Source organism: Diorhabda carinulata, chromosome 3, assembly GCF_026250575.1.
Source record: "Diorhabda carinulata isolate Delta chromosome 3, icDioCari1.1, whole genome shotgun sequence".
NCBI classification, from domain to species: domain Eukaryota; kingdom Metazoa; phylum Arthropoda; class Insecta; order Coleoptera; family Chrysomelidae; genus Diorhabda; species Diorhabda carinulata.
Window position 1 is genome coordinate 33,164,556 of NC_079462.1, and position 18,015 is coordinate 33,182,570.

The 18,015-nt window shown below is 32.9% G+C and overlaps 1 protein-coding gene across 1 annotated transcript in view; it reads right to left on the minus strand.

Annotated features, from left to right (window-relative positions):
* Nucleotides 1–11,306: 11,306 nt before the first annotated feature.
* Nucleotides 11,307–18,015, minus strand: part of LOC130891795 (membralin) — a 116,227-nt gene continuing 109,518 nt past the window's right edge. Inside the window, exons 10-11 of the mRNA XM_057796760.1 lie at nt 14,151–14,444; nt 11,307–13,144 (exon numbers count right to left, since the gene is read on the minus strand). Coding sequence (XP_057652743.1) covers nt 13,022–13,144; nt 14,151–14,444 — 417 coding nt within the window. The 3' untranslated portion in view covers nt 11,307–13,021. The remainder of the gene's footprint in view (nt 13,145–14,150; nt 14,445–18,015) is intronic.

Consider the following 18,015-nt stretch of genomic DNA (forward strand, 5'->3'; position numbering starts at 1 on the left):
TCCTGGGGTAGCAGTGCTCTTTAAAGAAGCCGTGAGGATCTAATGGAATCAAAAGTTCCGAAGGCACTGATTTGGCTCTACTAGATAAATCTAGATGAAATGATGTTTATAATCCACTAATATAAAATATTATTTGGATGCTTCCAAAGGGTTTATTGTTTTAGCGATTTAAAATTCATCATTTATATCATGCGGAAATTTAATGAATAAAGAACATCTGAAATTGCAATTGAGATCAGTCAAGAAATACTAACTAAAATTACATTTTATATTTGAAAGTATGTATGCATAAAAGTTCACAGATGTAAAGGAAAAACTAATTCAACTTTTGCAAACAAGAAATATTCCATGTCAAAAGGGACTGGAAATGGAAATCGAATGATTTAAGTCAAATCTAATTTCAAAATATAATTAGAAGAACCAAGAGGATACAGAACCGGTACACTGAGATTTTAAAATAGATATAAAATATTCTTAGTCCAAAATTGAACTGTAATGAATGTTGATGAATAGTATTATCGAAAATAATTATTAAGTTTCATTGTAACGTCTTGGTTGTATTCCCACGAAATCTCTCTTATTTCATCTATCGATTATAAACGTGTGTATCCAAGATGTAATTCGATGACCAAAACAATATGTCACTATATATGAACTTATAAAGCCAAGAATATGAATTAGAAAAATCGTAAAGTGTTAATTTTACATCTAGTTAATGCAGCAAACCGATAATCAAAATTTTTTCAATAGCTACATAGGAAATTGGGATAATTTCGTCTAAATATCGCATCGCTTACCACATAATCTCACATATGATCAATAGGATTCAAATCGGGTGATATCGCTAGTGCGATGCGACGTGCACGTTCATTGTTCATCTATTTTGTTACGCGAGGGAAAAATTATGAGTCTCATTACATTTTGGACCTAATATATGTATTAAATATGTTCTTCGATTGTACATTATACTTCCTCTGAACATCTAATTTACACATCGGAAGGGTATGACTTGAACAGCACTTTTTAATCGTCGCTACTATTGCACTGGACGTAAACATGTGGTAATGTCTTTCTTACATTCTACAATTTATTTATAGATGACAAAATTTGTCATTTCTTTTGACGTAACTTTAATGCAACTAGTTAAGTTTTCAATCTGTTAACTTGATTGTGGACACGGATAAATAAATCTTGAATTGAATTGAAGCAACAATAAGGTTTATTAAGGTTTGAAAACTTAAACAGGGAACCGTAAATATGTTTTGCTCGAATCACGGTAGAATTCCGTTTAACAAAAATGAATGTAAACCGCAAAGAGGACAGACGTAAATTTTCACGTAGGGTAGCGGACCATTCCCGAACTTTTAGAACATTTAACACTCTCGGAAAAGTAAACTGAAATAGCGAATAGCGGCGGGTAGCATCTTTAAATAATACATTGTTTCTTAGATTGAGACAAATGGAGCTTGGAGAGATTAAGCGCACTGCAGTTGGGGAAAAGAAAAGGCCAGTCTAAACTGAATGTTTCCGAATTTGTTTTACTTTTTGCGTTACAAGGTTACGCACATCACATCTTGGATCTTCAATATACTGATCTATATTTACTTTTTAACATAATACGAATAGTATACTAAACAAAGTCATAGTCTTAGTCAGTCAAAGTATTCAAATTGGATTGCAAATGTCATAATGAAAAAGTTTAAAGAACGTTATAGTTATCACCAATAATCAGATACTGAACTAAAGTATATCAGGAGGAATTGGATGACTTATCCTATCGATTTATCAACGACATTATTCAAATTTTAAAAGTGGGAAAGATTTGTAAAAGCAAGCTTATTACTGATAGAAAAAAAAGAAAAGTCAGTCTCTGAAGACGATAACTTTGTTATAGAAACGCACGTCAGACAGTGTGATTGTGAGTTTTGGTGTAGTGGTGGTGTAAACAGTGTATTCAAAACAAAACCCTGTACTTAAATAGTTAAAGTTAAAAACTAGAAGTTGATTCCGTTACCTAACGAAATAAACGATAGATAAGATTGAGAAACCTTCGAGAAGAAAGTAAACACGAAAAGAATGGCGAAATGAATGACAAATAAACCGGGAAATCCCATGAATTACAAAGGAGTGTCTCCGGTTACTCAGTTCGGTTCGGGTTTCCGTTTTTCTTTTAGTTTGCTTAAAACCTAAAGGAAATTAAAGTGGAAATTACAGATGTATTTGAACTTTTTCCTGGCTTGAATATAAGACATCGGAGAGGCTCTGATCTGTTTTTCGGCATTCCTTTTGCTGAAATTGACTCGTGGCTTAATGGGTGTGAGTCCGAAAAATATTGCCTCTGGTGTTAAAAGTTCAGTTTCCTTCATATAGTTTATTTCAAATATCCACAGACGAATCCAGTCTTCTTTTTCAATTTACAGATTTCACAATGATCAAAATCATAAATTTAAATTGTTTAAATCGAATTAAAATGATTTTCTTGCTCCTAATTTGAAAAAAAAAACAAATAAAAAAGCGATAAAATATGATAACAATTCGGCGAATTCTACAATAATAAAGTCGGAAAACTCATAACAGAAATTCTAAAATAAATAAGACTGATTAGTCTGGAATACCAACGCAGAGGTTTAATTAATTTTTGTGTCGATATCGGAAATAGTTTCAAAATCTCTTGTTGACAAGACTACTTTTTCATTCTTCATTATTCCAATCTTGGTAGGGGACATTCAGGAAGCTATATTGAAGAAAAGCAATTCGTTTCATTCATTGATGCATCCACTCAATATTTAGTTTGATAAATGTATAAAAGATGGCTTCAAAATAACGAACTGGGTCAGTTATCTAGAAGCGAAGTCACTATTTAATGAATTTCAATTCGAATTTCGTCGTAATAAATCAACCATATCTGCCATTCATCGATTTTTCCAAGTTGTTTCATGAACTGGATGAAGGCATCAATTCGCTTGCAACATTAAACGATTCAACGAAAGCTTTCGATTGAGTTCTCACGGACTTCTCGACAAACTAGAGTTACTGGCATCTCTTTTTACTAACAGGAAACAGTATGTAGTTTGCGGAAACGGAAATTTTGATTGGCGCAATATATAAAATGAATAATGCGATGTTACATCAGTGGTAGGTGGGTAAACTGAACGAGAATGAATCGAAATATCTTCTCTTTAGTGTTGACAAATGGGCCATGAAATTTCAGCTAGTGAAACTACTGGGCATTTATTACCAAGCTGGTAACCTCATATTTGATCACCTTAGGTATTCCTACTAAATTATCGAAAACTATATATAACTCATCAGTAAAGAAAATATTTACCTCACAGAAAATTATTACAATGGGACCAAATACACAAATTGCAGAAAAATCCTCGAAAAGATTTTAAGTATAGTCAGTTCCTTGTTTGGAGATTGTACCTTTGTACAAGTTGAACGTTACATTAATTGCTTTCCAATTTTAGTCCGGTAAAATTAGACCAAAAAATAAGAGTGAAGCTACATAAATTCCCGTCATGCTGAAAATCAGTAAAATTGTTTAAAATACAATTGAACTTAGAATTTGAATGTTACCCATCATTTCCATGTAAGGAAAAAAGTTTTTCGCGATTATCAATAAAACGGTAAGTTTTATCATAAAAATACTTTCGACAAAATTTGTAGATCATAAAATTATTTACAAGAAACGTATCAATACTTTTTTTTCCATGAGCCACTGTTTCTGAGATATAATGATTCAAAAAGTTGTAAGATTATTATTTCAGATTTACTGTCGGATTTAATGGCTATAATGATTACCTAAACTGCAGAACAATATCTTCGTCAATTGATAATTTATGACAGTTCCTATGAGTCAACAGAAATTTCTTACAAATACTCCCAATAAGTCTCGGTTCATTTCAATGTTGGAAGCAAAGTCTACTGCTGAAAATATATTGGTAAAACCATTAAATACGATAACTTTTCCAACTATTTGAATCATTATATCTCAGAAACAGTTGCTTGTAGGAAAAAAGTATTCATACGTTTTTTGTAGATAATTTTATGATCTACAATTTTTGTCTAAGGTATTTTTATGATAAAATTCACCGTTTCGCTGAAAATTGCGAAAAACTATTTTTTTTTGACCTTTGACCTTGAATAAAATTTTTTCCATACACGGAAATAATAGGGAACATTCAAATTCTATGTTCAATTGTATTTTAGACAATTTTACTGATTTTCAGCTTGATAGGAATTTATGTAACTCCGAATGTCTAAATTGAGCGGATTATATAATGAACATCTTGGATACAAAACACTTGAGGTCGACGCTCATGAAATGGGCACATGAGAAACGATTGGGAAAAAATTCGGTGAGCCTTTTGCCTAGGGTAAAATTTTAAGGCATACCACAAATTATTTGTCATCGTTTCCGAAAATCAAAATAATGGATTAAATGGAGGCAAAATACGAATACTATTGAAGCATTCGTTTGTAACTATACTATTTACTATAGATTACCTTCTTAGGCCGTTTTAAAGTCTTCTTTATTGGGTAATACTTCATATTTTTTTCTGCTTCTAACAATGAAAGTTTATGTTTGAACCGCAATTTTGAAACTTATGATACCCATTCGTCTATTTGTTCTTTGAGGGGCAATTGGACAATGCAACTATGTTTGACGTACAAATCTTAAAAAACGATAATTTGGAAAATGCGTTTGGAGTTTTGCGCACGCATTTGCTCGCTTGAGGTGCTCAAATTGTGCAATTAGAAAGCAACAATTGTATTTATAAGATATTTCGTCTTTTCTTTTGAAATATGTAAAATAAATTTGTAGAAGAACTCGAAATTTAATCTTGATTTATATATAATTTTCATATGTACTTATTGTATAAGAATATGGTCAATAAAGTTTCTATCTATCTAATGATATTGTTAAGTTTTGCTTGATCTTTTTTTTTGTCATATATGTATCAGAAATTACTACTAAAATGAATATTTGTGAATTTATTTCAGTTTCTGGTGATTCGTTTCGAGATTTTATTTTTTATATTATTATTAACATAATACTTTTTATATCTGAAACTAACTAAGAAACTGATTGTCATAATAATTTATCCATCAAAATTTCAATTTCAGTTTCAATTCAAAAATATTCTAGATTACTCTGAAGTCAGGGTTACAATAAATTTAAACTAGATATTTTCTTAATAAATATGATTGAGAATATTTGTGATTTAATTAAACATATTAAAAATTCTATCGATTCTTAAAAATTAATGACTCAATTATGCGTTCCGCATTTGTGGTATAGTACAGGGTATCATATATTCTGCTCCCACGAAATCTAATGTTTCCTTTTCAGAAATTTTTGGATGTAGGATGGCTCTAGCTCTGTATATTCGCAGACTCTCATAGTTTGAGAGAATATAGATAGAGGTTCACTTTTACAAGAGCTCCAGAGTGTTTCGCAACCCATTGGAATATGTTTTGTTATTATCTAGCTTATCTAACTGAAGAAATAGTTATCGTTGGTTCAAAGTACAAACAACTTTTTTGTCTATTGGTGAGTCCATGTTTCACGGCCGTAATATTGATCTGTGAATTGCACTATAAACGTATTCCTTGAGACTCCTCCTTTATTTATCAAACAATGATTTATGCTGTAATACGGGCTTAACGCATTTTTAATTGGCATTTATACATCTTCGTTGCCTGTTTTTTCTATTTCTGTCCTGTATTTAAATGTGCTCACAGTTTTAATCCTATGTCCTTCTATTTCTGTATTTATTGTGTGTTGTTTGAGTTCTATTACTGCATTTTTTTCTACCTTTATGATCATACCAATTTGATTTAGTGTGTTGTTCCAGATATCAAAGTTTTTCTGTAGATCTTTGATGTTTGTTGCAATAACTCTATCTTGAACTTAAACTGCTTCAGATATTTTCACTATTTGGAGATTTTTCTATCAAACTGGCGCACTTTATTTGATTTGGATGAACATATATTTTCTATATTTTCTCGAAATATGTTGGAAAGTAATGGATGCAATCCTTCATCTTGTCTTACTTCTTCTGTGGTTAGAAAAACCTAGGCAATTAGGTTTTTACAAACATCATGGTTGATATTTGGTTTATATTGTATTTATATGTAAATTTAACACCCTAGCATTTCTGTACGAACTTATTATCCCTCAAAAATTTGTACATTTACTCTAAAGGACTACATAAGCTTTATTAGAGGTTGTACAAACAGATGTTTTGCACTCACAGCTGAGATATAAAACTGATTCTTCGTAATAGATTTGGATATTGTATTGGTAAATTATTGATTTTTGAAATATATTTAATTTACTTAAATTTAAGTGTTTAGTTGAAGTGTTAACAATGTTTCTTAAAAAACTGTACATGAATAAAGATTAGTACGACAAATCCAAGATAAGTTTCCAAACATCAATAAAAACTCATGAAAGGATAGATAGAAGAAGAATATGATATGAAAAGGACATGAAAAAACTAGTGTAAAGAAAAAGGGAAGGAACTTCGTCGTAAAATTTAAATCGTGTTATTGTAATTAGGATTCCAAGGGAAGCCGAACCTGTTAGATGTATAACTTACGTTAGGCTTATGTAAGTTAGCTTTCTGACAGTGTTTACAGGAAGCCCAAAGAGCAATCTTGTAATTAACAAAGTTTAGTTGCGCTTTGTGAAATGTTCTTGCCGGGAAATTAGAGATCGTGATGTTAGACAATGAACGTGTTCGTTTTTGTAGGTACTTTATATCCGCGATATTTTAAAGGAGAGTATTAACAATTGAATTGCTCAAGAGATTAAATAGTTTCTAATAACGTTACGTAATCAGTTTAAGAAATCAATTTGTAATTTGTAGAGAGCTAATTTGAAAAGCACGAGAAGAGAATAATTTAGAAATTGGGTTATTTCTAGTGGAAAATAATTTAAAAAACATGTGGTTCAAAATAAAGGAAATTGTGTATATTATCGTAATTCGTTTCATATTTTGGCTCATCTCTCAGTAATCCTCAGAAAAACAGATACAAAAGAAAACGTAGGGAGAGAAACAAAGATTATTTGACGTTCAGAGAAAGTAGATAAACAATAAAAAAATACAATTATAAAGAGTTGATTGGATAAATTCGAACAAACAACAACAACAACGCGCAGCGTCCAAATCCAACATCGAATTTCTAGGAAGGTACAAAGATCTTCATAGTGTTGTAAATAACCCTTGGTATGTACCTGATAATGTAGCAACCGTCCTGTAACTAATTTTGGATAGCTTAGAGAGAAGAATGCTATGATCCAAGCGATCAAAGGCTTTGGAAAAATTTGTATAAATGGCATTACCATTATCTAAGTTTTCTGGCGTGTTCAGCACATTAAATTCGACTGTAATTCTAAATATAAGATTGTTAAATGACGAAACCATTTGACCATCTTGGATAATTCTTCAATAAATACATATTATGTTTGTTTCTAAAGTACCAAGTCTCCATTCATATCTCCAGATTGGTATTATTTTCCATCATCCGGTGATAGACATTCTTCGAAGATTCATTGAAGCAGATCTAGGAATCAGTTTCTAAATTATCTTCTCTACAGTCATCACATTAGTTGCAACTGTCTCTTTATAATCGACCAAGTATCTTTTGAGGGCATTTTTAAGAAAAGTTTCATTAAACTACGTCAGGACTGCAAGGATTCTGGGGTACTGTACAATTGTGTGCTTTATCAAATATCGCTTCTCCTGTTTAATGAATGCGTTGGAGAATTGTCATGGTGGTCTGCATCACGTCAATAATCCAATGTAGTATTTTTTAGTAGTCGTGTGAAAAATATTTAGTGATGATGTTTACGCCTCACAAAGTTCATTCAGAATTTTGGACGGAAGATATGATATATTTTTGGGCCAAACCTCGTATAAAAGAGAATATTTTTAATAAATTTTGTTTAGTAGCACGACGTTGGTTTTTTTTTCGTTTAGAATTTAAAAATTTAAAATACCTGGAAGGCATTTAATTATAGTTCAATAATCCATTTTTAGGCTTACCTTTATAGTAAGTCTTTTGAGGGTGAGAGCCTCACGAAAGCAACCCAATAACGTCGTCGCCGTGTATCTCTATACTCTCTCTCTCTATACATATATACACTTATTGTTTGACTCCGGAGAATGGATGTTGTGGTATTTCCGTTTGCCTGGAGTGCCGCTTCCGGTTACGGGACTCAATAACACGATCGGCTTGTTTATTTTCCCATTACTTGATGAAATCCATGCCTCCTTATTTGTACAGTTTCTCAGTTTTTTTAATATTTTTACAATAATTTTCTTTCTAGAAGAATCTTTTTTGTTTATACTGAAAGAAACAGTGTAGAACTATTTGGCAATTTACGTCAAACAGGAGCTTTAGATTAACTGCTTTTCTATTTAATGTATTCTGTTATTTTCAGTAAAACATTTCGTATCTTTAGCTTATCACCAATACGTCTCCGATTGCAAGTTATCGTCTTCAGAGGCTGAAGATAAACTGTTCACCTTCAGTCTCTGAAGACGAAAACTTGGTTATCGAAACGCGCGTCAGACTGTGTAATTGTGAGTGACTTTTAGATTATGTGAGCATTTTTTAGGTCAAACAATGATGCACCGTTGTAATAATACATGTTAAAAATAACGAAAAATGATTCTACGAAAAGTTTCGCTGGTCAACTTTATGTTTCACCATGCACAGCACGTTTCATTTAACAGCAAAACAACAACGTATTCCAATTACAAAATGTTGTTATTGAAGTTGTGTTTAATAAGTTTTAACTGGAAATTTGACTGACGGTAAGGTTTTGCCAAAGCCAAAAATATAAATAATAGCCACATTTGAAATCATTCATTTGATCTATTGAACTTTTCATAATTAAATCGTTCGTGACTTCATAACCCACTTAAAATTTCAACAGGTCGCTCAATTAATATCGGATTCGATGCGGAAAGTTTTACACCGTATTCCACAACTGGGATGATTAATTGAGCTGGCTAATATGCTTGATGATGTATGTATATACATGGAGTAATGTTCCTGTATCACTTTTCTGTATCACTTGATACCTCTGTATCCAATTGCTGTGTAATAAATGTCATCAGTTATATTATATTGCCAAAATTAAAGTGTCAATGTACACGTTAGAGAAAATGAAAACATGAAATTTTTGTAGGCGAATCAACATATTGGAGTGTGAAAAGTTGTTGAATTTTTGGTTTTGTACTTTATTGTTACCTAAAAATCGGCAATTTGTACTGGATACATTATAAATGGATAATTAAACTAGATACATATTCTTCTAGTGTGAAAAACCTCATTTGAATTCTACACCAACACTCAAAATTACTCTGTAATTGTAAACTTACCTTCAGTCTCTGAAGACGATAACTTGGTTATCGAAACGCGCGTCAGACAGTCTAATTGTGAGTATAGTTGGTGTAGTGGTGGTGTATTCAGTAAAGAATCTTTTTAATAGGCTATGGGAGAAAAGAGTTTGATGTGGGTGTTAGGAGGTCATTTTGGGCTAAATATATTCAAAGTACTATTTATAGATGGTGTGCTTGAAGATGTTTTTGCCAAATAATTGCAGTCCATACCTCTGAAATTGACAACATCAGTTTCTTAACAAGTTTCGTGGCAAATTGTATTCGATTATGTTAAACGAGGTAGCACATACTGAATACACTGTTTACACCACCACTACTCCAAGTCTGAAATCTCTATAGACGATAACTTGGTTATCGAAACGCGCTTCAAACATTATTACTGTGAGTGTTGGTGTAAACAGTGTGTTCACTATGAATATGACCAACGGTTCCAGAAATTCCAGCTTAAAGGTAGTACAAAACAATAAAGGTACTGTTTTGATTTCGTACTGCCTATTGTAAATTTGCGTTGTATCATGGTACTCTTATAATGTCCACAAAATTTGTGAAAAAAAAACTCTGCATGTGTGTATCCATTCTATAATCTACAGATCTTGGTCTTAACATTTTTCTTAGGACAATTTAACCCTTTTGCTGCTTTTGACGCACTTTGGCGTCTCCAACGAAATTGCTTTTCATTTAGACGTGCTTGCGCTCATTGCTCGCCCCATAGATTCCGGAGCACTAAAACCCTGTACAGAAAGGACGAATTCGCCACGAATCGTTATGCAACGTACTCGTGGAATTCTAAAACTTCATTGTTCATAGACTAAATTTGTCAACAAATGGTCGCGTTTTGGCACGATTTTTCGTACTCGTGACATACGGCGCATTAGCCTTTTGTGGACGAGGTTTAAGGCTATGTTTATGTCTAGTTCGAGGCGTAAGCTTAGAGCGAGTGAACGTATCGAGGGAAAGAGTTTATAGACTGAATAAGTCATCAAATGCTCGCGGCGAATTCGCCCTTTCTGAAAGAAGTTTTAGGGTAACGCAATAGACAATTATGGAGCTTAAGTGACAGAAGTGAATTATGTTTTGTGGAGAACAAAAGTTCCATAGTTTAAAATAAGGAGGCTAGAGTTTCCTTAGCCCTTTTGATTCCGCTGTTAACTTTCTCATCACACACTTATTCTATATAACTTATTGTGGTACAGTATGCTATTGGAGTGCCGTTGAATACTACCATCTATCACTCCAAAAGCTCCTAACCTAACCAAACCTATTCTAATCCTATCGCCGACCACTCTACATCACACCAGAATTGATGACTCTACCTAGGTCTTCGACCATCCTTCTTTTACCATTGCAACTCCAATTTTCGCGTAAATTCTATCCTAAATTTCTCACTTCCCATTCGAAAATCAACCTTCATAGAGCAGCACTTTGCTCGAAAAGTACAGAGCCTTCTTTTTAAGGTCAAAACATTATATCACAGTAATATATTTCTATCTTTCTTTGATCCAGGATCTCCTACTTTACAGACATTATTCGTTCAAAGTATGCAAATGCGTGAATAGGTACTTATAAGATTTTTTAACATAAACTAAGCTTTCATAGTGTCTTAAATTTTAATGGGAAACTGTCAAGGCATGCGTAAATATCATTCCCAACTTGATATTGATAAATATTGACATCTCCAAGTAGAGATTTGAAACTTTCCACATAACCCTCGTTGCTTGATACAAAATTAATGAAAAATAATGAAAAAATGATATTTCAGAAAAAATGTATATCAAAGACTTACCTGAAAGTTATGGCGTAATCGGTAGACTCCCCTAAGTTTTTACTATTTTAAAGAACAAAAGATTTTCGAAAAATGGAGGATGTTTAAATAATATTCATTCGAAATATTAATGTCTTTATTAAATTTGATAATTCTACAACCACCTATCGAACAAATTAACAATATTTACATTAAACATAAGCAACAAAAACATTTTCATACAAAAGATTGTACAGAAAGAGGATACAAATGGAAATAATTAACTAAAATATGGCTTATAAGCTACAGCGAGACGATTTAAAATTTTTGTTGTATATATAAAATGCGAAGAGAGATTTTTTTCAACCCCAATTATTAGCCTAAAGCGCAGATTTGAATTTCGGAAACGAAGCAAAAAAGAGCGTTCTCCAAAATTATCGAACGGGCATCAAGATGTTGATCGGTGGGCTTTTTATTTTATCAGTACAGATCAACAGCAATAAAAATGGTTGTTGGTTATCTAATGCACAATTTGTAATGAGATATATTTCAATACTCAATAATTTTACTCCATGAATAGAAGTACGAGTCAAGGGTCAACATGTTCGAAATACATTTAGTGCCTTTTCACATGGAGCTTTTGGTCAAGATGTTTAAACGAGTTATTTAACGTATTATCAATCCCTATCATTTCGTACGGCGAGCCTACGGCGATCCTTCGTCGAGCCCGTGTGCCGCAGTTACGAGCCATTGTACAAACTTTTGTTTTCACATAAGAACTGATCTTCAGTCGCCTTGTTACCGGTTGTCGGTTGTCTCAACGTAAAGATAATCTTGAATACCCTTTAAATGATGCAATATACTTTTCTGAAAACAGGACAACGAACTAGATAATCACAAAGCTCGTTTGATGCCACTATGAATATTTCGATCAGAAGTATTGATAATTATAATGGATAACAAACATCCTGTGCGTCGTATCAATCAGATTACTCGAATCTCTAGGCGCTTTCCATCAGATATTATCACCTACAATAAGGTAATACGCAGTTATCTTCAATGAATAACTGCTCAAAGTTATTAGAATTTAATTTAATTTAATGAACTATAATTTGCTCACAAAAAAGTCTTTTCACACAGTCCCATTCTATCTGATAATCTCAAATAACTCTCTAGTTTGTGATGTGATTAGTACAATGATTTGATCGACGTATGTGAGTCGAGTATGGTGTTGAACGAAACTTCGAGTTCTCATAAATGTTTGCAGAATTCTCATAATCAGATAACGCGCTCCAAGTTACTCCCAATGATCAATTACAATGAGCGATATCCGTATATTAAGAAAGTAATAAAAATATTTTTTTACGTTATGAATGTCCCACCAAGAAAAAATTCATTTACTTTGGAAAATGACATCCACGTTGAATTAAATCAAAGTTTAATCACGTTCCTTGTATCTTAGCTACATCGAAGAATATTTAATTTGGGCATAATTTAATTTAGTTAGATATTGAAAGGAAATAATTTGAAGACTGATTTTTTTTAAAAGGCTTTCAGTACTTGGTCAAATTTTTTTTCAAACCATATAGATCAATTAAAAGAAAAAGAGGCGCAGTGGATCCTAATTTTATAGATTGGATTCATCGGGGTTTTCCATACGTTAATTTTTATTTTATTTTATTGTTACTGTAAAAATAAAGACACTAAATGTGTTATTACTACTAATAAATTATAAAACTAATAGACTCTCACTGTATACTCTTTTAAAAATTAAATATATTATTTAAAATAAGAAAAACACCATAAATAAATGTAGTTTGAATCCTCTCTTTGACAACTATGTTTCAATTTTGGTTTATTAGGGACTATCTGAGCCACCGCTCGGCGGTATACTCTCGAAATCATAAGTTTGGATACCAACAGGTTGCGTCGGACCACTTCCTGATGTTTGGGATTCGGTGGTTTCAACAGTCGTAGAAGTCTGTAATAGTTCAATTTATCTTCAATGGTATATATACTACATTTCGCCAAAAAAGTATCACTATGATTTCTGATCATTGTAATGAGATAGATTAACTATTATTACTTGTATGAATGTCTTAATTCGTTTTTCAATTTAAAATACTAAAAATTATTTCTTTTAAAACTAAATAAATCAAATTCTGTAACAAGTGTTGTCTCCTCGAGCTCTATCACACCACGACAAGAAATTTTCGACCAATTTTGTTCACTCAGACATCAACACCTCTTGCATTCGTTAAAGGTTAGCAGGTATCAAAATCTGTGGATCTCACCCTTCTGTAAATATTTTCCCACACATGTTCAATAGAGTTTGCCAACAAAAAAGGCATAAGGAACAACATGTGGCCCTTAACTCACTATAAAGTACCTATAAGAAGTTGAGGATTCTAATCCCTTCAAGATATTCCTGTCCAAAACTGCTCCATTATTAAAGGTCTTAAGTTGAGAGAAAATCACCTCTTCTATGAATGGGTATTTTCCGATCTGAAGTATATAAACAAAATCTAGACCCAAATCTTGAACATTCCAGTACGTTTGTTCTAGTACGGATCTTGGCCTAGCTGTACGGTGTTCCGTTAGAAGCAATCTAGCTAGAAGCTATCTGGTTCTAGTGCCAGCATTTCTTCAATTTCTCACGGTTTGTCAAATCTATAATTTCGATTTCGAAATAACTGTTGTTGTTTTTCCGTCACATGTCTTCTTTGTGAAGCTTACAGTCTCAAGAATCTATTGAATGCAGATGTAGTAGACGACGTCTGACTGCATCCATCTTCAAGAACAATTTTTCTTAACAATTTGCTCCCATGGGAAATTTTTTTTGTAATTGCTAATAGTATAAAAATTATAAAATTCCACGAAAGCTGATTCTGTAAGCAACGTTGCCATTTCTACGGGTGATACGATACTTTTTTAGCAAAGTGTATTTAAGTTTGACATAACCTTAAATAATTTAGAATAATATTTACCGTTTGACTGGATTGACTCGAACTTATGGGTTGTGCAATGGTACCAACTGAAATTGTGGTTGTGGTAACTGTATTTGTGGAGGTCGACGTTGCGGCTCGCATCGTCGTACCTGACGTTTGGGTGGTGGCGTTAGGTCTCACCGTCGAGATGAGGTCGGTTATTCTTCTTGCGGCCACTGTGATAGCGTGCGTAGGTAACGGTTGGTTAGTATTACGTAATAGGAACTGTTGGAAATGGGCTTGTTGTAAGATTACTGGTAACTCGTAATGGTGAAAAAAGTACACCATCGAATGCTGGAACAATGAAAAAAAACAGTGGTCATCTCAAATTTGTAATCCGGAACGTGACACTATGTTAAAATGCTAATTTATGTCTGCTAGACATACGTTAACTACAAAAGCTAGAGATTTATGTACATATTCCAACTTTAGTTGGTAATAAGGGTTTTTATTTGATCCCAAAAATACCCAATCTGATATATGGATAGCGTTATCATGGAATTCCAATTCACTTTGAACAACTACTAAAAAGAGTGGTATTCCTGACAGTATCCAAGCATTGTTCAAACCAAAGGAAAATTAACCTCCCCATTATGAACAAGAAGCCGAGATAACAAGAAAAACGATCGGAATTCTGCTGGAATATTAGCAAAAATTAATACACACTTGAATGAAATGGGTAAAAACTTCGACTGAGTCTAACAAGAAAGTCTGATGTTCGGTACTAAAGAAGCGAAATTTTTCGAAGTTCTCTCGAAGATGCTGCGCAACTACCTGAATAACAAAAGATCAAGATCAAAAAGGCTAAATCCAATATAGAATGGATGGTGGCAGAAGTACCAAAAGAGGCAGTTCTCCCCCCTGGGATCTACAACAGTTACGCGGCGAGCATCTCAAAACGACAACATCCTGATGACTCTTAACGCGATCGATATGAATATCACCATCAGAAACACTCAAAAAAAGCTTTGAATCAAGCCAACGAGTAGTGAACAACGTAAAAGTTAATCAAGTACAATATCTAGAAATTATCCTAGACCAAGAACTGTTTTTGTAGAACCACATCGAGTATCTAGTGGATAAGCAGAGGATGACTATCCAAGCTTAAACGGAAAAACAAGTTCCACGTTATCACGGTCACTGTTTCCATCTTTAGCGGGATAATTCATTTTATATAGCCGTCGCAATAAGCTCCAAACCCAACAAATCAACAGCCAGTATTTGTACTACAAAGTATCTTCCGAGAGTTGGACTTGACGAAAATGGAAAAAATCATAAACAACTGTATCAAGAGAAAAATCCAATAACTGAAGATTCATTCCAACGTTTAACTGTAAAAGCTAATGTACTGCACAGGGAAAGACTAATCCATGTAATCAAGGTTGGACTTAGACTAGCAGTCACCAAGAAGGAAAAGAACCCGCTAATCCGTGAGTATTGGCAAGTTCTGGAATTGGCAATTCTTAGCAACTCATAAGGAGTTAGTGCTGCTAAAAGCAAATTATATTAAAATATAAATAAATGTGTTTTTCTGGTGGATTCTTTTGAAACCACTCTCATTTATATATGGATGTATACTTTGGGCTTTGGCATCAATTCAACCCATGGCAAAACATATACAATCAGAATTGTTCTGAATCTTTGTATGTTGTTGTCTCTAAAAGAATATATTTGAATAAAAATGTTTTGGAATGAACTTACATTGATAAATATCCATTTGAAGAAATTTATTGTTTTCTTTACCAAATTCTCCTTACTTCCATCATTCATGTTACAATTTTTGTACGGATATAATATAAAGGATACTGATTTGGAAATTTATTGACAAATGTGTCAAATAAAGTGCGTCCCGTTTCGATTAAATCGGTACGTCAAAACAAAGAGAACGAAGCAATTACTGAGAAATAATCGATTCATATTGAATGATATGCTTGTTTCGATAGTTGCGAGATCTTGAGAAATGATTGGAAATATTCATAATTGAAAAGGATTCTTTTATTCTCCATCAACTAATCTTCAAGAAATAAAAATATACTATAACGATGATTTGAAATTTTGTTCTCGACGTAAATTTGATAATAGTTAAATTTAAATTGAATATTACATGAAGTGTGCCTGTTTATGATAAAACTACATTTTATGTGATGCATATTTTATATATGTCTGAGAATTTTCATATTTCAGAATAACATTTCATCCAGAAGTCAATGCAGGTACTTTAGCTGATGGAATTCGCCTCGAGCGCGACACAATACATTTTGACTAAGTGGGTATTAAAGTCGTTGAAGGAAAGAAAGAAGAATCTCCCTGCTTGCTGTTCCGGTCACCGAATTCTCCTTATTTATTCGCCGGTTTAATTCCTACGGATTTCTCCCGATTCTTTTCCATCAAGTTATTATTTTCACAATAAACTAAATGAAACAAGATACTGTGATGTTGTTCCGGCGCGTATTCCTTTTTTTGTTTGTTGATACAATGCCCTTAGGCTATGTCTTCTCATAAAGCTTTTTCTAACTTGCTCCTTTATTTTTCTTATACATTCAGGGTTGTTACGTTGAAAATTCTGATTGCACATTTCTACTAATTTCGAGTTATTTGATCTGGAAGTGCAGATGTAGAAAGATTTATCCAATGAATTCTCATTAAAACTAAAATATGAACAATTGAATTTGAACACAAACATTTACTAATGTTGCAAATGTTAATTTAGGGGCAGATAATATGTCAAATCGGAATGTTTTGGCATACGAGTGCTATTTGAGTTGTTTACAGACACTGGAAACATTCATCTTGGTCAAAAAATCGAATTAAATCGAATAGGTGCACGCCGATCAACTCGATTTCGTGATGAAGCACTTCGATACAGAATGAATTTCTTGGGAGTCATCCGAAATCGCCTGTTTTACCAGAAAACATCGATGCTGTGCGTAAACTGATATTGTAATATTGTCATATAACATAGCGTGGGATTGAGGCATACTTAAGCATTAGTTGGAAAATTGACTGTTAATTTGATAATCGCTCAAAAACAATCTCGTGTCGATTGATGCAAAGAAATGCTGAAAAATTCAACCGCGGTACTTGAAAAGACGTCTATAAGATAGCCAAATTCAACAAAAGTTGTTCGTGCACAAAGCAAATGTCGCCACCGTTCCATTAGAGCATCGTAGAACAGTGAATTCTGATAGGCACACCAGCATTTATTTGGCAAAAGTGTTCGAAAAAATCAGGGAAACCAATCGCAGAAGACGAATCATTCTGCACCAACACAATGCAAAATTTCACACATCTGTTCTAATAAAAACTTTTTTAAACTGTCAAAACATCGAATTGATAGAACATCCGCCGTAAAATCCTCTTTTAGAACCCAATGATTCTTATATAAAGAAGCAGTTGATGCGTTCAAAATACCTTAATAAGAATGGAGCGACAATTGGTTGAAACGCACGCAAAGTGTATTAATTTTAATTAGATAATATTGTGAAAAACCCTCGTATTGTAAATTTTTTAATAGGATCTATGCAGGAAGACAACCTTAGTGAATCTACCATTGGAGTATTCCAAAATCTGTTAAATGATGCTCTATCAATTTTTACACCTAATGTAATCCCTTATGAAAAAAATTCATTTATGATACCAAATTCCGTCTCTTAAATGGTCAAATATTGGGCAATATAAGTAGAGTAGCCCAACATATTAGACGTGAATTTCATGATTTAGTTCTATAGGGAAAGATTGCCGAATGTACCTTTATCTTCCGAATCAGTGTTGATTAGTTGGAGAATTTGGTTGGAAACGGCAATCTTTTATGCTAAACATTTCATAGCAAATAAGGAATTGCTTATAGAGTTCAATAATTAGACAG